Here is a 20,692-nt window from a genome sequence, read left to right on the forward strand (position 1 = left end):
CTCCATCGAAGTCGCATCCTCGATTTGTTTAAAAATTTGTAAGAGGGAGATTCGAATACCTTTCCTCGTCTCTCGTATAAAGTTTCAATTAGGAAAGTTCGTTGCCGCTGAAAATCTGGTGTTTCGGGTCGAAATTTGTTTACGAGCAAAGGGGTCGGGTGTTCTTTGTGGACGATCAGCGAAATTATGCATTACTCGTTGCATCGCAAAGTAGCTTCCGGTTCCAGCAGGGACGACCAGTAAAATCTGAATTCAGAGTCCATTCGAGCTTTCGTTGGTCTTTTCTACGAGTTTCGACCATCGCGTTGAAGCTTAATTTGCAAGCTGCAGCTTGATTTAACCTTTTCAATTCGCCTAGAACTTGGCTTTCGCCCATTTTTTTTCTTACAATCACGGGACACCTCGTTACAATCCCGAATGCAACGACGAAGATAATTATTGTTTGGTTACTTAATGCACAAGAGCAGCTTTTGTATTTTTGAATTAAAACTGCAAACATCGAAATAATCTGAAAGGAAACGAACAGCTTGCATCATCGTTATTTACGTCAGAGTCGGTTTCAAGATAAGCTTATTCCATAAACTAACAAAATCTGAGGCTTATGGTAAATCATCGAAAACAAATCGAAAAATGAAATTATAAAATTATTATTTCCCTTCTCCCGTTGAATAATTTCTTCTCATTCAATTGAAGATGATACCTTTGATAGGCTGCATGTTTCATCGGTAACCAGAAATAGATTCCAGTTTAAAATTAGCTCGATGATTAAAAAGTTTGTTAGGTCCTTGACTTCTCTGATTACCTATAAAACTCCATTCTCCTACCTATTATATAAAATCGAAACAAAACATCTTGTGTAACAAAAGAAACCTCTGTCCATTCATCGACTCCTTTTTCTCATAATTCATTGTCGCACGAGTGGCTGTGTAATGCTTAAAGTTATGCAAGAAAAACGTTGTTTTGCTGATTAATCACCGTTATGCATTAGACGGTTTACAAATAAAGAAATGGTAGCGGAACAGTAAATAGTTTACCGATTAGACACGAGTGACCAAGATTCCTCGCCAATACAAGATACTGTATTTAAGAAAACGTTGTTTTTTTTACACCGGAAGTTTCAGATAACTAAGAACGATGACTGTGAAAACGAAAGGTTTCGGACAATTCACCCCTCGTTGAGAGGGCTCGTTTTTCTCCACCCGATATCTGAAATCGAATAGTTTTCATTTCTTCAAGATGTATATCCATCGAAGTCCATCCGTTATGCGATAACCGATATAAACGAATGTAAATATCCTTTCTGAAGAAATCGAAGTTCACGGAGATACTCGACTGTACCTTGATTATTTAATTCGCAATTATTGATAACCGGACATGTCGTGTCAAAACGATTGAGCCTTACTGTGTTCATTCGTTCGTGCCCCGAGCTAGGGAGAACGTCGACCACGAAGCTGATCGACTTCGACGTTCTTCGTGAACTGTGAATGATTATATAAAACGTTTCGAATCGAAGTGGCACGACTGTGATGTAAATTGCAGAATCTTTGCGCGTGAATTTTATAATGTTTAGGATGACTTAGTAAAAGTGAAAATTAGAACCTAGTTAAAATTCTGCGAGGCGTTCGAGTGGAAGATACGATTGAATCGTAATTAATATTCGGAGCCAGCATCACTGAAGTACGATTGATTTTAGCGAGGAAAGAACTTTGAATTTTCTCGAACGGGAGAGCAACAGGTTCGAACTGTAATAAACGAAAAGAGAACAACTATACCAGCACCGTCTAATAACAACCTTCATCCTCGAAGAAAATCAACAGGAAGTTCTCGCTTATTAACCGAGCAAGGTGCACGAGTCTCGCGAGGACATCACGACCGAGTGTTGCAATTGCAGAAATAGATGTGTACGTGGAAAATTAATCATTCGTACATCGATTGTCATCGTAATCATCGATGATCAACATCGTAGATTTTATATAATCGAATAATGAATAATCGAAAGGAAAAAACGAATGATTGGTTGTAACGCGTCTTTTCCATCTTCGGCGCGACAATCAGCGTGTGAAATTCATCTATGTTCGAGGAATCATTGAGGAAAAGTTTGTTGACTTTCTTCGCGATTAGATAATCTGGATCCTGCTAGAAGAAAGCACAACAACATTAGCAATGTTATTCGCGGTACGACGAGCAAAGTCGGCTCTTTATTGTCACATGAACAAATAACACCGAAGCAGCGGTGGCAATTGGAGCATTTAACTTCTAATGGGTTATCATCTCGTGCCCCTACCTCCCAGTGACTTTCTGACTGTCTCAATCAACACGAGGATTGGAGGGAGAGCGAGTAAACGTCCAAAACGATTGGACGGTTCGTTAGCGGTCGGATTTTTTTCAACGAGGCCGAGTTTCCGTATAAAACAGCAGCAACTCGACTCACAGCAACCACTAGTTTCTTTATACGAGCGATACACGGAACCTTGTACGAGTTCATTCATCGATTTCATCTCTTTTTTTTCTTCTAATTTGTCTTTTGGAAAGTGTTAATTGAAACCTGACGATTTTGTTGGTACGCAGAGAAAAGAATGCCTTTCGCGGATTTCGACGGTGTCAATGGACACAATCATTACCAACCAGTGAAACGACCCGCGGATAACGAGTTCTATCACACCACCGTCAGGCATGTGCAGCAAAGCTCGTAAGTTGTTTCTTTTCAAGACTAAAGAGACGTTCACATTAGGCAACTTCTAATTAGTCGAACGAATCAACAAAATTTCAATCAAGAATGAACGACTTGAATATATTTTATCAAAAGCTGGAGACGCGCGAATTTATCGCTGCGAACGAAAAATAGTGATAAAAAAGTCAGATAGCGGGATCGTAATGTAAACTTCATGGTTAAACAATCTGAGGCTGATCAACTTCATCGAACAAATAAAAATTGCCTAATGTAAACGTCGTTTAACACGTCGGATGTCTCAGTGATAATACTATTCAGAAGGTTCTTTTCACTTTTTTTTTTATTAATTACTTGATTACATTGCACTGTGACCCTCCACGGTATTCAACGTGTTTAATGAATGAAATGGAGCATAACCGTGCGTGAACAGGTTGAATGTGGGTTTGTTTCGAGCAATCATTTGTATTCGGTCGATGACACGATCATTAATCTGGAAGAATTAGGGTTCTTCTAAGACTAAGTGTCTCCTTTCTTTGTACACTTATTTTTAACAAAGAGAAGTTGTTGAGACTCAGAATTACAATACTTTTAATAAATAATCAGAAAATGTAAGCCAGCTGCAAGCCAGATTAGGTCGAAGTCCTCCTGAATCTTAAAGTGGTATTAAAGATTGTCTTATCTTTATATCGATTTCCTGTCAGATAATTGCGAGAGATTGATCATTCATAAAAAATGATTGATTTACTCGATCGTTTAACTGGAACGATTTCTCAACAAAGGCGATTGAACGCAATTTCTTTGTACTCTGAACATCCGATCTACGATCGTGGTGGTTGGGTATCGTTAAGGAAAGCGGGGAAAGTTATGGAAGCACGAAGAAAGCGAAGAGCATGGAAAATTCGTGGCAAAGTTGCGAGTGTTTGCATCGCTAATGGCTCGTTCTAAGTGGTAGTCCGTTCAAACAGAAAGCGCTTTATTGTTTAATACTTGCCGTAGCGTGGTTAATTGTCCAGGAGAAACAGGACGAAAACGCGGTAGCAATTTACCATCGAGTTTACTGCCCGCTACTTTGTAACGTTCGTCTAACTTGGACGATTTATATTATCCGTACAGAATTGATTAGGCAAATATTTGGAAACGCGTTCGATTATAAGCGTGCGCGCGTGTTTCCTTTCATGTTTCCCCCGTGTTTCCGGTCGTGTAATACCACGGAAACATATCAGGGATATTACAAGGGAACTTGCTAGTTTCGTAGCGTCCAATTAGAAGTTGCCGGTGTTCATACTTTGATTTTGTTGATTTAATCGAGCAAACAGGGCGTGCGAAACTCACGGTGCCGTGGTTCAAACGCAAACATGAACTTAACGTAATGGCGCGATGTGACGCGTTGACGTTCCAGCAAACAGCGACTTAGAAATGGTGGAGAAAGGGACGATCGGTGGCTGCTGCTTAATCGACGCTTCTTTATCTCCGCCGATGAGCAATTTCTCGATCGTTTCGTAATTCGTTACATCGTAATCGACGCGACGGTAATGTTCCGCTCGCTATTCAATTAGAATTCGTTTAGAATCGTTCGCTGTCTGAATATGTTTTATCGAGTTCCAATTTGTTCGCCGATTGAATTGGAAGGTCATTTCAATTTCCCGGGGATCGTCGAGGCCAGTGTCGCGCGCGACAGTTACAAAAGATTAAAAAACAGAAAAAACAAAGGTTAATTGACACGCGTTTGACGATGATCAAAGCCACGGAAGGTCTGAAAAAGTGAAATTAAATATGAAAAAGGAATGTGTAATTTAGTTCTTTCTATTTTCCATTTGTTCGTATTTTTTTTTTTTCAGGAAGTTGCGTCTCCCGTTCCATTCCGACTCGTATGAATTTTTATTCCTTTCATTTAATATTTCATCGCGTGTTCCGTTTCGCTTTTGCCATGATTCTTCCATCTTCCCTTGTTTCCTCTCTCCTCGCCGAATTCGAATCAGAAGAGATCCCGCTGGCATTAAGATTCCCGCGAAAAACCGACATAGTTTCGCTTCATACGGCCGCTCGATCTTCCCGGATCTTTCCAGACTTTCCGTCGTGCTCTAATCCGCTTCAAACCTGTAAACCTGCAATATTTACAAAATGTCGACAATTTCTTCCACATTACTCTTCGTGACAGTCACGAGTTAATTGTTAATTTTGAATCAAAGTACAAGGACACGATTGAAAGACCAGAAAGAGGACTGTGTCGAGTGAGTTCCGACTGCGATGGGTATCGACAATAAAGATTAGATGGGGCGATATTGTAGCCAGAATCGAGGAGGCGTCATTGAATCCTCGCGATGGCCCGAAGCGATGCGCATTCACGTCGTTATAATAATCGTCGACCTCACATTTGCCATTCATAACGGGCCGCCGTACAATCCCGTTTTACGATGTAGCATCCGCGAATGCGGTTGGTCTAATGACGTTTGCCATACCCGCGGCTATACCTACCGAAGCTTTTCCACGCGATGCCAGCTAGACTGCGAAGCAATTCTCAGATTCGCGCTTCACCTACCACTGTTCGTTCCACCCTGTCTGTATTGACGACGGGGATGCATATTCACTCGCATTCAACGCGTTATAATTCGATGTCCCTTATGCAGGCTCGTACGAGCGTCCATATCGTAACCGTTTTACTCTCGCCACGGTGTCTGCTTCCGTTTCGAAATGGAGCTTTGAAATATTCAATCAGAATCAAGTATACTCGATAGCCAAGGATTTTTCATTTTGCGAAAAGAAAATGATATCGCAGGATGTTTAAAAAAATAATACCTTCCTAATTACCAGGACTTTTGTCTTGCAATTGGCTACTTGTTCATTAAAAATTTACATAAATTGCTTCTGTTATTTACCATATATCTGCAAATGGTGTCCTATTTTCTAAATTTTCTCGCTCCAGTCGGATTCTCAATTATCCGGAAGCGACGAGACGTGAAGATTCGCGACAATCTGTTAAAGAAAAATGTACAAGTACCGAGTCCATTAAAATTCACCGCGGAATCGTAAGTAATTTTCAATTGCATCTCCCGCGGTATTATGCTAGACCCGTGTTTATTCGGTCGGGTGCGTGGAAATTCTGCTTGTGCATCTGTGCGTGTTGCCGTTTCACGAGCGCGTTCCGAGCCCATGTACGCGTGAATGGGATACACGGTGCACGTACACACTCGTAAACACGTATTTCGATGCATGATTTGTAATACCCTTGAAGCCTACGTTCAGCTTAAATCCGCCACTATTCGAGCCTGTTAGCAGTTTAACAGTTAACTGCATCGTTTCGCGATAGTTTTCCAGTGAAATTGCGCTGGTCATGCTACACGTTCGCACGTGCGATTCTTCTTCCTATCTCATTAACGTAACTCATCTCGGTTATCGCGACTTGCCGATATTATTTCGACAGATTTATCGAAACGTTCGATTCGTTCGTGGTATCGAATCGGTAAAAATGGCTTTCTTGCACGAGCAAATTTAATGTCATCAATCAAATTCGATAAGATCGAACCCGTAAAATGATTGTTAAAGTTATCTCGAAATTGTGCTGACTTTTTAACGATCAGATTAACGTTAATACCTTTGTTCCCAGGTACTCCTTCGAGGCTTTGCAAGAATCTGCAGAATACCTCCTGGACCGTATCAAGATAAGGCCAAAGATTGGAATAATATGCGGTTCCGGGATGGGTAAGTAACCTCCGAACACCGAACGCCTTCGTAGAATTTGTTGGAGCTAAGAAGCTTATTTTCCCAGTCATTGTTTTGTCTATTCCCAAACAGGATCAAATGAGCAAAACGAGTTGTGTCCAGGTTCACTGGCGGAATCCCTCGAGGACCAGCTGTGCTTTCCTTACGCCGAAATCCCACATTTTCCTGTCTCCACCGTCAAGGGTCACACGGGTCAGATGGTGTTCGGTTATCTAAAAGGTGTGCCAGTCATGTGTATGCAGGGCAGGTTTCATTATTACGAGGGTTATCCACTGTGGAAGGTACGTAAACGTATCGTTATCGTTGCTTCGCGAATATTCTGTGTAAAGAAATTACTATGGTACAATGTTAAATAACTCAACAGTTGAGGAGATATTTTAATTTTAAAAACGACATTCATTCACTTATTTCGGTTGCTAATCAATTTTTGGTAATCGTAATTAAGCATGAACTTAGATACCACAATTGAAGGAAATTTCGGTGAACCGTGATCAACGTCGTTTAATGAGTTTGCGTCATTTTTGCGACCGCTTATCGAACCACTTAACGATTATTGTTATCGTTGTTGTTTTCTGTTTCAGTGCTCAATGCCGGTCAGAGTTATGAAGCTGGTTGGAGTGACACATCTGATTGCGACAAATGCAGCCGGCGGACTAAATCCCAGGTACAAAGTTGGCGACATCATGATGGTGAAGGATCACGTGAACATGATGGGTTTTGCGGGGAATAACCCTCTTCAAGGACCGAACGACGACAGGTATATTTCTCCTGCTCCTCCCGTAGCGTAGCTTTATGAAACGTCTTACATTACTTCGTTCAATGTCACCCCATGTATGTATCCTTCTTTATTAACTTTAGAAGAGCCGAGTCATTTTTAAGCCGACAGCGAAATTTTCATGGTATCTTATTTAATTTTAAAATTAGAAACAGCAGGTTCGCTTCCTCTTTATTGGAAGAATAAAAAGAACCCCTATGCTTTCTCTCGACATGTAATTTCTATGTTTACAAAGAGCAAACACGGTATCTTTGACGATCTAAAAATTAGGAATAGAAGCGTCGACCTTATTGGAAGAGAGAAAATAAAGAGGATCGAAAGGGGCAAGGTAGGGTGAAAATAAGGGGAAAAAAATGATGACCGAGAAAAAGAGGGTTGGCGGGATTCACGGCGTGAACGGCAATGAATTCGAATCCGCTTCCAGTCGACAAACGCTTTCGGGCTCGTTTCCGGAAGGAAAGTCGTCGACGACGTTCGCGGATTGCACAGCTCGACGACGCTCCAAGGACTCAGCGTAAGGGCAAAGGGAGGGCGAGGGGTGGCCGTGAGAGATCGCTGAGGTCGTTCCAAGGAATAAAATTAATCTGTTTCATCGGAACAACCCGTTGAATCGGATTGATGAACTATTTACTCGACGACACAAAGAGTTTGATTGACGTATTTACCTAAGGATCTCTCTCTATTTTCTGCTTAGTTCGTCTTCTTTTCTTTCCGTTCATCCTTCTCCTTATTCCGCTCTGGTTCGTTTTCGTTCAAGCTTAAACTTTTATCCTGGCAGCTTCTCTTTCGCTCCAAGTGATCTATGATTGATCGAATTCATCAAACGTATTTACCATCGGAAATAGAAAGATCTTTCGCTTATTCTTGTTTCAGATTTGGACCGAGGTTTCCGCCAATGAACAAAGCTTACAGTATCAGACTGTTGGAAATAGGTCAAGAAGTGGCCGAAGAGATGGGAATCAGCGACATCGTGCACAAAGGGGTGTACACGTGCCTTGGGGGGCCGAATTTCGAGACAGTGGCGGAATTAAAAATGTTGAGGATGGTCGGGGTCGACGCAGTAGGTTAGTTATTTTTTTTAATTCAATTTAACGCTTCGAGTATGAAAGGGTGTGAAAGACATGAAGAGTAATTCCTTGTTTCCAGGGATGTCTACCGTTCACGAGGTAATCACTGCCAGACATTGCGATCTAACTGTTTTCGCGTTTAGTTTAATCACGAATCAGTGTGTTACGGATTACGATAACCACGATGAAGCGAATCACGAGGAAGTGATGGACGTGGGGAAAGCGAGGCAACCGATGCTACAGGAATACGTGTCGCGTATGGTGCTACGCCTGCATGGAGGGTATGCTACAATTAAAGACGAAACGATTCCAGTAAATTGTACCTCTACCGAGCGTTCCTGAAATTATTCGTATCGCGCTTGTCTCTTCGTTTACTTCCAATGGAACAACGTGGAAGGACAATGACAAGACGATTCGTGTGTTCACGAACAACGACACCTGCAATGTACATTGTATCGAAACCTAAACGTTTCAGCCGAACATCGATGCATTAATAATTGATTCAATTTAGTCGTAGATTGACACTCTACGAAGATTGTGTTTAATATTATGCAAAATTATCACTTGCATTCTCTTTAATTGCCTCGGGAAAGTTTTTCCAAGCGAAGATTGATTTAGGGCTGTTTACGAGATCAAATAAAATCAGTATTTATCAGTATTTCTCACCGGGGTTGATGGGCTTTTTCTTAATTATACGATCAAGAGTGGACGCGTTCAGATTCGAAGATGGAAAATCGCGAACGCGTTGAAGCGCGAGTCTCTCGTTCTCGATTGATTCGTTACACGTCTTGAGGGACCTCGTTGGCTTTAAGAAGAGGAACGGTTTAAGGGTGGAGACGTTGGTCGATGCCTCCCCTCTTCAACACCCTCGTCGATTTTCCTCCCTCGCTTCGTTACCTTCATCTCGTTTCCGTGCTCTTCCATCGCTAATGCATCGGTGTTCGGCTTCGATAAATCTCCAACGACGAACACCATACTGCAGCCGGAGCTTCGTCCCTCTTTTCGTTATCCGCTGCGGTTGCTTCCTTCGTATTATCATCCACGATAAAATTACGATGTGACATCGAGGAAAAAACTTTTACTCCAAAAGAGATCCGTCTACGATCATCTCGAGGATTGGAACGTGTTTCGCGTTCGAGGATGAACGAGGGAAACGCAGGACAGACTGTAGGACGACGTCGTTAGGATAAAGGTACTTTTCACTTCACGTTCTTGGTCCTTTCGCGAACACTCGTCGCCATAGTACTTTCGCGAAACGTCACGAAATCACGCCGCTACTGTGATTTAATAATCAAATGGCACACCACCATTGTTTAAACGGTTATTTTATAATTTCGTTGAAAGCTTGTTTAATTATGGTACGTCGAAATGCACGCACCGTTCAATGTATAGCAAGGAATAAAACTGAATATACACCTGGGATTTTAACGTAAATAATATTTCATAATGTACGTAGTCAAACAGTTAATAATGTTATCAACAGTATCCCTGTACAAAATTTCTATCAAACGAGACAATACTAGTAATTGTAAAGCATTGTACACAGCGTTACGTATTTTGTTATTTTCAATACTCGAACAAAGAATAAAATATTTATGTTAAAATTCCATATGTTCGTTCAGTTTTGAATAACTTTGCAAACTGTTCTCGTTCAATTTCGATCATCGATTCGCGTGAAATATTCAACGAGAATATTGTCACGACATTTCATGGCAGATGGTAATTGTATGCTTCGAAACAAAACGAGAAAATCGATCGAAGGTACTCAGCGAGATCACTTCTTTGTTATCTGTTCGCCTTTGTACCAGTTTCTTTGACAAATATATCGAGTACACGAAACATACGCGCAACCTAATTAAATTCTCCTTTTATATTGACAAACGATCGACGGGTTCACGGTTAGGAACGTTTCAATCGGCCGACTACGATACTCGTCGGTTCGGCTGGTTTGTTTTCGAGCAACGAACGATGGATAAAAATATTCGTCGACGTGCTCGAACGTTCACGCTCTGGTTCGTGGATTCATAATTCAACGGGTCGACCTCGATTTTCTCTGACACCGGTGACTCGGATTCACCTGTAACGACGATCTCTAATCGATTAGTCGTGCAACCCCTGTCGTTACAACGATGCGTCCCTAATAAGAACCGGGCTTACTATTCCAAGGTTAAAGATCGAAGTTTGATGTCGAATCAACACCTTCAGTCTGTTAAATTATTTTAGTACAATATACTGAACCACGGCGAAGCAAATGTGCCGAAATCCGCTTGGTATCTGCACCTCGTCCGGTTTCGTCACGTTTACGCGCCCTCTTCATTATCACCACGGCTGGCACGTCTGCAAGCGTTCCGTTGAATTGGATTTTAAACGGTAAATCCGTGCTCCCAACGACACGTGCCATCTTCCGGAACAGGGTACTTGGTGAACGTCTGTACGAGATCGTTGCATCGTTCAATTTGAAAGGGATACATCCAGGCACGTATCGTATGGCATTCAAGAGAGGAAGGAGGAGTTGCAGTATATATTTCCATCGTTGGAATAGAAAATATTCGAGGGATCAGTTATTGATATTTCAGTAACGGCGGATAAAACTTTTTCCCCGTTGTCTGGCGGGTCTGTCGTATATCTTTTCGTTTACCGATTCGTAGGACCGCAATATCGTAATCGCGATATGGTATAATGTATTTAGGTCTTAACTTTCGCGCGATAGTGTTGGAAAAGAAGTTAGCGAAGGGAAAACGGTGTTTGCTAGGCGCGGTAAAAGAGGGATGGCATGGAATGAAATTCAGAGCAGACGTCTTGATTATTTCAGAGAATAAGACTGATAAGGTAATCCGGTTTTGTATCTTTATAAGTTCCTCCCTTTTCACGGTCTCTGCTTTTCCATCGTTTCACCGTAAAACGAGATGCATAATGTGATTGCGCTGCAATATCAGCAACGAACAAAAACCCGTAGGTACTTTCTATGAATTAAAATGTACAAGGGAAGAGAGAATAAACGATACACTGTTAACGGACGTGTCCGTGTGTCCTCTTTCCCTGTTCGTTTCATTAGAACACAAAGAAAGCTTGGATATCCGCGATGCAATAAAGTGCTCGATTCTCTTTTTTCATCGCGCGATATTAATTTATCTTCGAGGAAATCGATCAGAATAATAGAGAGGGTGGGACACTATAAAAGTTCTGTTTGTCTAAAATGGTTTATGAATTCGTGTCAGAAAATCGATATCGTTCCCAATCAATTAAAATAAGTTGAACAATTTTAATTCATTATTATCTTGTTTTTGTGTTATAAAAATATATCTGTTATAATTATTTGTCTAATTATTGTTCTAAATCTTGTATACCATGCGATTTATTTATTTTAAGTATGTTAATATAACATACAATAAAAAGTATTTTATATCCAGTATTCATTAAAAACACGACGGCGAATGGAACAATAATAAATTTTAAAAATTTGATTCGATCGCGGGGAGATTAATCGAAGCGCGCGTCGATAAAGAAGATTCCTTCCACGGAATATGTTTAAATTTTCCCGCGGATGGCGGTAACGTCGCTTTCACCAGCGTCCGCCCCTTGCGTCTTGCGTCCTGCGCAGTTATGGCGCCGCCAATAGGTCCACCGGGCCGGACGAGTGCTAGTCAAGTTAGTATAACTCGTGACGTCGCGGTTGTCGGTTGTTCGTTCTTCTTGTGATCGTGGTATACCGTCTCTTCGGCGATGTGACCGGTTTTTAAAGTGACGTGCGTTTTTCCGTACATCTTATCGCGACTGAAACCGTTCGCCGGATCAACGGAGCGTCGGTAAACGTAAAACGTGGAAAGTCGTCAGTTTTTAATTTTGACTTGCGTCGCGTCTGTCACGTTCCTCTCGTATCAAAGTTCGCTTACACGTTTCAAAAGAACCATACATCGTTCCTTACCTCGTGTAACGTTGAATCGGTGCTCGATATCCGTAAATGTCGTTGCTAGATCAGATCGGCAATGACGCTTGGCTTCCGGATCCGGAGTGCGGGAAGCGTACTGTGAAGCGCCATTCGAACTACTTCGATCGTGATCGTTTCAATTGTTCGTGCTTCTAGTCGGACGCTCAGTGTTAACGACAGTGTCAGTCCGGTTAATCGGTCCAGTGTCTCGAAGGAAATACGGAACAACTGACATTTGTGTCTGGAACGTTGAACGGAGTGGCGTCGTTCTTTTTCTCTACAAGCCTTCGAAAGGCGTTACGGTCGGAAGTTAGCCGCGGTCGCGGTGTGGCGCGCGCGTCCAAACGATAATTCGAGTGTGAAAGCATTGCGAGTCGAAAGTGAACGTCGCGTCGCGTCGGATGGTAGTAAGTAGGTGAAAAGGAAGGAGCGAAACGTAATAATAAACGCGTACGAACGGAAATAAATTTTCTGGCGAATAAGACGGGAATCGAAGCGTTTCCGATTCGAGGGCGAAGAGGAAGGCCGGCGAAACATGTCGAGGCTGTTGAAAGGCGAACCGACGGGCGGTTATGTCATTGACTCGAACGCGGCTCGTCGAATGTATTAACCCGTCCGCCGATGACGCGTATCGTGTCGTAAGAGAAGAAAGAAACGGTGGCGGAGGACGAGCACCGGACACGCACGGCATCCGTCGGGGGAACAGCTTCTGATCTAGCCAAAGAAAGAAAAGCAGGCCAGGCGTCGTGCCTCCCACTGCCTACCGGAAGTCATATGCCCATACACGCGCGGAAAACGGTAAATCAACGTAGAAGCCATCAGCTCTAACGAGCGTACACGTTTAGTTTGCATTGGACCGAAGCACGCACGCCTGACCTTCCACCTCTGTTCGTTTTCTTTTCCTTGGTTCGCCTTCATTGTTTCGTCCTTTTCCCATCAGGTATGTTATTAAATCAAAACAATTTTTTATTTTACATTAACCGTGTTAAGTATACGTCGAGTGCGTCAAGATGTCACTACTAGCGGTATTTTGAATGACGTGCTATAAAGTCGTACGAGATTACTTGCTTAAATATTAGTACATAAGTCAATGTAATTAAGAAATTTATTTATAGTTCATTCAAATCCTTATGACAATTAAAATTCACACACCGCTTACATCGAGTTTGACATTGCGCGAGGTTTATGAGACTTAATACATGTTAATTACCGTTTAGCACCAACGCGAGACTCGCTAATGATTCGCGCCTACGATTGTACGCGTATTTTTAACGATGACACATCGCTATCACGCGAGATTTTTTCAACATAGTCTATCGAAATATAAACGGGATTATTCCGATGAAACGTTTACGCAAATTCGACGTATACTTCGCTCGGATAATTTTTCATGGAGCGTAAAGTAAGCTTGAAATCGAACAATAGTCAAAGAGGAGGATCAAAGCGAGGAAATAATGTGGGCGGTTCGTTGGTCCCCGCATTCTTTTCGAATTTAAACGGAGGACCAAGTTTCGAGTTCGAAACTCGAGGAGGGGGGGGGAAAAAAAAGAAGGAGTCCGGTTTAAAAGCGCGCGCAAAGTGTAAAAGCGGCAAGCTTCAACGTGCCGATTTTCAATTTCTCCCGGTTTCCAACTTGCTCCTTGAGATTCACCGTTCCGTGTCGCATTCCCCGGATTCTTGCAACTCCAATTTCAACCATGGAACCCCGCGGTGGTTTCCCGAACGAGTGATCCGACAGAAACACACTCGAACATCGCGCCCGGTGTCCTAACTTTCGTCCTCTTGTTTCCTTCTTTACTCGCCGATTGTATTTTAAAGCGTCGCCTCGAAACCAGTCGATTTTCCTTGACATTTCGACGATTCGACACCTCGCGAATATATCTGAATACCATTACTAGACAGAAATTTATTTGTAATCCTCCCACGTTTCGAGCATATTAGGCTGATTAGTCATCAAGTTTAATACGTCCATCGACGCAGTGGAAACGGACTTTGTTATCAGACGCATCGATACTCTGATTCAGTGGTTCTTAACCCTTTCAAAATCACGGAACATTTACAATTTTACTAAATTAATTTATTAAAAATTACAATTTGTCGAAATCGGGAGAAAGAATAGTAAAAGGCAATGTTTTAACTTTTTTATCTGAGCCTGTAATGAAAATTTCATCGAGATCACTTAATTAGGCCCTAGGGAAGCATCCGTCCAAAGATGGGTTAATGAAGAGGTTAATGTAATCAACGGGTTAATAAAAGATTCGCCTTACGTGTCGCTAGAATTATATTCGATGGTCGGACAAAGGTGGTTCTGCTGGTAGGGTATCGGTGTCGTGTTCCTGGCCAGGTATATACGAGGTGATCTCGAAGCGATGTGTGTTTCCTCCCCTCGTTCCTCCAATGGCGATTGTTTTCTTTTTCTTCCTGTTCTTCCCCACTCTTACCTTGCCATCGCGTCCTCTTCATCCTTTTTCTCCCTCAGGTCGCTTCTTGGTCTCTCTTTTAGCCCATAAACAACCCGTGGCCGACGTTTGCCGAGGTTATTGGTTTTTGCAAGGGGCACGACAGGGCCGTATACACTCGTCGAGCAGACCCGACTTCTCTTCCCTCCCTCGTGTCTTATCTATACCTCGTCGTCCCTCCTCGTTCTTCGTACGAGTAAAACGTACACACGCGGTATGCGGTTCACGTGGGGGCAACTGTGCAACTCGCACCAGACTAATTCCCGCAGACAAACACTTTAATTATAACCTTACCACGCGCACGGCTACGTGCCGGCCGATATCACGATATCGATGCTTTTATTAAACATGACCACCTTAAGGGGATGCAAATGGGGTTATCCGATTGCTCGAATTTCCCTGAGTGGTTCGTTCTAAAATTTTTCTCCAGCTCCATTAAAGGATTTTGATTTTAATTGAAACCGTACGAACGCGTTCGCTTGTTTATTTCCTTTATTTCGTGGTTTGATCAAAGTGGAATTTGATCGGTATTTTGCAAGAGAGAGAGAGAGAGAGAGAGAGAGAGAGAGAGAGAGAGAGAGGATCGAATCTGGTTGATGTTTATGGGCATGCTCACGAAGCAACCGGAATTATCGGGAACGTGTTTGGCGTGTCACGGTGTCATCCATTTCGTCAGCATTAAGCCCGTGTAAGAAGGGTATCGCGTGTTTGGTACAAGACCTTCGGATACTGCGGTCGAGCATTGTGTATTGTACATCGGTGCTTATAATGCTCCCTACCCGAGGTCAATACACCTACAATACACCCGGTTTCCATCGAGTATTGGCTCTCACAGACATATTTAGTTACAACGTTCTCCGGTGAACGTTCAGAAATGTAAGATTGCGTTTCTAAGATCACCGTAACCCACATACCATTTCGAATCAACAAGTATCGTGTTGTCGACATGTAACACCGGCCCGATTGATGACGAGGACAAGGCTGAAGGAAATACCAGATCAACGTAGAATTTTACCTAGATACCTCGCGTCGTTTCAGTTTCAAATTCGCTTTAAATCTAAGAAAATTTCGGGATATTTCGGTACCGATGGCCGAACCGACGCGATGGAATGCTTGCGTACATTGCAGAGTAAGCGATATATTTCAAGAATGCGTCGACTCCGAGCTCGATCGAAGATTCAATTAAGTAGATAATTAGCAGACGATATCTCACGAATGCGTTAGTGCCGAGTTCAATCAAAGTATCGATTAAATATAATTGACGTCGAAGTCGTAACATTCTGAGGTATAGCTTTGCAATGAATAAAATTGATGTTGATGCTCTTCGTTGATATATCGAATACTGGCCGACTTTCCGCGATCGACGAAAGGTTAATTTAATTACATCGACCACCATCGGCATCGTTTTTCCTCCCTTTACATTGTTTCGCCGGTGAAACCGTGTCAGTTTTTTCCTGCCACCCGTACGTCTATTGAACACGGGACAGATGTACGCATGCGTTCAGGAAAAATCGGGGAAAAAACATTGCCTGCGTTTTCTGCATCGTCGTCTCGTCGATTCGTAACGTGTCACGTAGGTGGCTAACGTACATCCCGATACGGGTTTTCGGAAAATAATGGCGGTATCGAGTCCTGCCGTCGATTCATTTTTACCCAATTTCACGCACCGCTGCACCGGCCAACCCTGTCCCTCGCACCCTCGCAACACATCGCGTTTCTCCACCTCCCTTCCTCGAAAAATAAAAAAAAAAAAAAAAAGAATCGTCTCTCTTTTTATCTCCTGTCTTGGTGGCGAATTCTCGTTTCTCTGTTTCTATTCGTCGAACACCCGGGTGTTCTCTCTTAATTTTCGTCGCGCCCGTGTTTTTGGCATTGCGGTTTATTTCCGCGGTGAACCCTCGGCGTACGCGTAATGCGTTTTCCAATTGCGCTCCATCCGCACCCACCGCTACCCCTTTCCCCGTTTGCTATCCAGACCAACGATTTCGATAGAAATTTATTCGGTGCGTGCCTTTGTGCCAGCCTAAATGAACGCAGCCGGCCGCATTTTAATGCACTTTCCGTAAATTCGTTGCAACGAAATACTGTTCGTCTATCGTGTTTGTCTCTGCACCTATCGTTCACCTGTTTCTCGGATAATAATCATTAGCAATTATATTAGAACACTTATAAAGTGTTTCTGTTCAAGATTAATCCGATAGTTTGAAATTGACAGAGCTGGTGGAAAAATCACGGTCGGAAAGATGACCAGCTGAAAATGCATGGAATTTAGATGGATTTCATTGTTTCGTTATGATCGAGACTATTCGACACGGTGTTCCGGTTCGATTTGACTGGTCGTAATGAGATTTACCGAAAGCGGACGATATCCCTTGTTCGATGTAATTACAGTAGGTAACGTTGCGTAAATCGTGTCAGAGGTAATTAATAATTTTACATTAATTACGCAGCCGGAATTGGTCAACATTTTAATCAACGTCCGACGAGCAAATGTATATGTATTCGCGTAAACGTTCGTATCAGTTTTTCACGTGAATTCTATCGAGATCCAACGAATCGAATACGGTCAATTTCCAGGGAAATTTTTTTCTACCCCCGTCTTTGAAGGCTCGAAAGCTCGACGATCCGTCAGCGTGATTCTGGTCCGATTCTTTCGTTAATATCTGGCCCTCGTGTCACTGATAAATTATCCAATTTACACGGTTACCCGGCTGAGCCGTGAAATTATTTATGCCTGGCACACCGAGCTGACGAAAAATTCCGTACGCCGCGATACGCCGGTTAAATATGACGCGATACGGCCTCCCTTTCAGCCTCCGGGGATACAGCGCGTACACGATAACGTGGATACGAAAATATACCGCGGGGGTAATGGTTTTTTTTCGTATTTTTAGGGGAGACACCTTGCTGGTGTTTCCGCTCATAAACCGTAACAGCGTTTTCAAAACTCTCTTCTTCTCTTTTTCTCTCTTGATCCTTTAAATCCGGAATAGGAATGCTGATAGAGTGGCTGAAACAGAGTATCGAATTTTATTCGAAACACCTAAAAGTCTCGATCGAGTGTCGACGAATGGTGAATCTTGAGCTTTTGATAGATCATCGGGATGACAGAACGGTGAACAAGACTTTGAATGAATTAAAAGCGAACAGCGGGTGTAGTAAACGCGAGACCATTCCCAATTTTCACGCAATTATACCCCGTTGTTCAAAGTTTTGTAGGACATTTTCCGTGACTAACGGGTAAACGTCATTGTTGCCTGGTGAAAATGGATTGATGGAAATAATAGGCGGGAGGGAGACAAAGAGAGCTCGGTCACGTCACTGCCGGCCAGTATCAATTATTTTCAAATTACGAATTTCACCGTAGTATAGTACAATTGATTTATCCACGTCGTTGGGCACAGACGATGCAATTGACCTGTGTTGCACTCTCTATGTATATGGATGCCCGTTCACCCTCCGTGAAAAACCGACGCGTTATTTCTTTTTCCTCGCTTCGACGTCCCTTTGCCAGTCATCAGGTTTTCGAAAGTTTTTCGACAATCCGCCAATCGAATTACGTTCGAATTACGAACGATATTGAATGCGTAAGCGTTAAGCGTTCGATTTCGATTTCCAATCTTTTTCTAATTGCGCTTCAATCGAAATGACCACTGATGGTGAATTTCTCGGTCCACAGCGTGCAGCTTGCGAAGAAATCGAAATGGTCGAGCTGTGCGGAAGCGGACCGCCGAGTTCAGCGATGGGAGTGATGGGGATCGGTTCGGTAGTATCCGCGGCTACGTCGTCCTCGTCCTCGTCGACCACGACCACCGCGGCATCGTCCTCGGCCTCAGGACGCGCGGGTGTCCTGGAAACGCAGGTTCGCGGCCAATGGTACCGCGTATTCGTCTCTCTCGAGGATGATTACTTGAGTATCTCCTTGGACGAGAGCTGCGAGACGGGCAATAACGCCTTGAACAACGGCAATATCAATAACAACAACGTGGATAGCCTGAACGATCCAGACGTGCCGGATTCGGTGGCGAATCAGAAACGGATCGTACGCGTAGTGAAAAGCGACAACAACGGCCTCGGTATCTCGATCAAGGGCGGCAAGGAGAACAAAATGCCGATCTTGATCTCGAAAATCTTCAAGGGGATGGCGGCGGACGCGACGGAACAACTGTACGTGGGCGACGCTATCCTGGCGGTAAACGGGGAGGATCTGCGCGAGGCGACACACGACGAAGCGGTGAAGGCGCTCAAGAGGGCTGGCAAGGTCGTCGAGCTTGAAGGTAAGTGTATTTACCAAAGGTTTTCTCTTTTCCTTGGCCGTTTGGCCGTCTTTTTGCATCGACAACTACCTACGCGGAGTGACCGGTATGAGTTTACCGGGTATACATATTTGCAAACGAGTCTGCTCCTTTCTATGTACTCTGTAAATGTACAGCGCGAGGAAACGCGCGACATTCCTAAGCTTTTCATCGAAGTAAAAGAAAAATTGTGATATTTGTTAAAGAAATTTATTCTACTGTTGAGGTAAATCTACCGGTCTTCACGCGAACGTATCATCGTTATCGCGTATAACTCGAAGCATTTCATACGTGTATTCCCCCGAACGTTCTTTCCCCCTCGAACTCGACAAACAAATTAATTCGGCAATAATTCTAGCGTTTCCTTTGAACGTTAATTCGTACGGATAATTAATAGCCGGGTCGCGTGGAAATCAGCCTGAGCGTCGGCCTGGCTCGAGAATTCGGAGCGTAAACGCAAACGCAGATTCGTTTAGCCGCGCGTCGGTTGAAGCGTCAAAACGTTTCGGCCAGAACTAGAAGTAACTAGCTAGGAACATCCTCGATGCCAGACGAGCTGGGTAGGGGACATTAACGAGCTTTTCGCTCCAATTACCCTCGAGTGCACGGCGCATTAAGTACCGACCTACGGATTCCTGCCAGTTTCTGTCGCTCGTTTTAATATCGAATTCCTCCGTGTCTCCTCCTGTACGTACAGTCAGGATGTTCGAAAAAGTCGTCGTTTTGAAGAAGGCTCGCGAAAAACTAGCAATCCTACATTTTCTTCCTCGCGAGTTCTATTTTTAATTACCGAATGGATGGAAGGAAACGTTAGAACGTCCTCAGAATCTAAAGGGTTAACGTACCATTTCGGATATCTTGGCTTTTTCTGTCAGTTGGTATCTCGTCGAGAGCAGAAAAGCTTCGCGATTCTTCTCGCGCAACTCCGTAAGGACGGAAATCAGTGACTTGGCAGTTTTCCTGCGAATTCCTGCGCTATCGTATACCATCTCTAGACGCGCTATTATCAAAAAGTGCGAGGCTGAAAGAAACATCTAGGGTGAAAAGGTCGGTTAGAAAACGTGTACACGATGCCTGAAGCGTTAAATGCCGCTCCTCACCCTTTTCCTCTCTGCCCCTCACGATTTTTCTTTCCGCGCTTTTATTTTACTTCCTTTGTGACCGACTTCTATCGTTTGTTTTCCCCGTACGAATCTCCTACGAGACGGGACGCGTCTGTTTCCCTCGCTTCGCGCACTCTCTTATCCTGCCGCCTGCACTTCGCATTCAACGTTCATCAGGCGACACGCGTACACCTCGTTCCCGAGGCTTTCACGCAGTCGGCTGCCGATTGTATGCATGCGAACGCACCTGTACACCGTTATTCTCTCGGTGTCTGGAAAAAAAAGCTCGACGCGACAGAGAAATTCGCGTGAGAACGATCGTTATCGAGCCGTTTCGGGTGCCGGTCGTTTAACGAAATCCGTTCGCGAATCGATGAATCTCCCCGCCCGTGAATGACCCGAATCGACAGCTCGTTGCGTTTTGTACGATATCGCGTTCGGCCTGCTTTTCACGGAAAATTTTCATTCCCTCGCGCGTTCACCTATCCCAATCGTTTTTCACGGTCGATTCTACCTGGATGCAGCTGATGCATCCTGACAATACGCTATACGGTTCAAGTTTGTATCTGTAACGTTCGAACAGCGAAAAGCGGAACAAAAACAATGGGATGAAGATATTCAATGAATAATTAGCAATTTTATTTATCGATCGAGAAATCCCTTTTTCCGTAAGG

The 20,692-nt window shown here is 43.4% G+C and overlaps 2 protein-coding genes across 6 annotated transcripts in view; both read left to right on the forward strand.

Moving 5' to 3' along the window:
- The first annotated feature begins 1,944 nt into the window (after positions 1–1,944).
- LOC114873498 (purine nucleoside phosphorylase-like) lies at positions 1,945–11,250 on the forward strand. Of its 3 annotated transcripts, XM_029181892.2 has the most exons (7): positions 1,946–2,473; positions 2,569–2,689; positions 6,276–6,370; positions 6,464–6,672; positions 6,973–7,148; positions 8,040–8,230; positions 8,313–11,250. In XM_029181892.2, the coding sequence occupies exons 2-7, from the start codon at positions 2,577–2,579 to the stop codon at positions 8,573–8,575; spliced, it is 1,047 nt and encodes a 348-aa protein (XP_029037725.1). In that variant the 5' UTR covers positions 1,946–2,473; positions 2,569–2,576; the 3' UTR covers positions 8,576–11,250. The 3 variants fall into 3 exon arrangements, with proteins under 3 accessions (XP_029037727.1, XP_029037725.1, XP_029037724.1); XM_029181894.2 differs by having other exon boundaries at positions 1,945–2,689; positions 6,494–6,672; XM_029181891.2 differs by having other exon boundaries at positions 1,946–2,689.
- A 540-nt stretch (positions 11,251–11,790) lies between these two features.
- LOC114873503 (beta-1-syntrophin) overlaps positions 11,791–20,692 on the forward strand; it is a 216,888-nt gene continuing 207,986 nt past the window's right edge. For 2 of the 3 annotated variants that reach the window (XR_006829508.1, XM_029181902.2), the window contains exons 1-2: positions 11,791–12,959; positions 18,300–18,897. Coding sequence is in view for 2 of the 3 variants with exons in the window: in XM_029181902.2 (XP_029037735.1) it covers positions 12,936–12,959; positions 18,300–18,897 (622 nt within the window). In the remaining variant the exon portion in view is untranslated. Of the gene's footprint in view, positions 13,102–18,299; positions 18,898–20,692 lie in introns of all 3 variants that reach the window. The other variant, XM_046286125.1, reaches the window with a different exon arrangement.

The sequence above is a fragment of the Osmia bicornis genome, chromosome 6, assembly GCF_907164935.1.
Source record: "Osmia bicornis bicornis chromosome 6, iOsmBic2.1, whole genome shotgun sequence".
Lineage (NCBI taxonomy): Eukaryota > Metazoa > Arthropoda > Insecta > Hymenoptera > Megachilidae > Osmia > Osmia bicornis.

Bases quoted from the DNA above. Each gene is read 5' to 3' on its own strand.
- LOC114873498 (XM_029181891.2), top strand. From the start codon at position 2,577: ATGCCTTTCGCGGATTTCGACGGTGTCAATGGACACAATCATTACCAA. The intron at 2,690-6,275 runs GTAAGTTGTTTC...CTTTGTTCCCAG, and splicing joins AGGCATGTGCAGCAAAGCTC to GTACTCCTTCGAGGCTTTGC. The intron at 7,149-8,039 runs GTATATTTCTCC...TTCTTGTTTCAG, and splicing joins CAAGGACCGAACGACGACAG to ATTTGGACCGAGGTTTCCGC.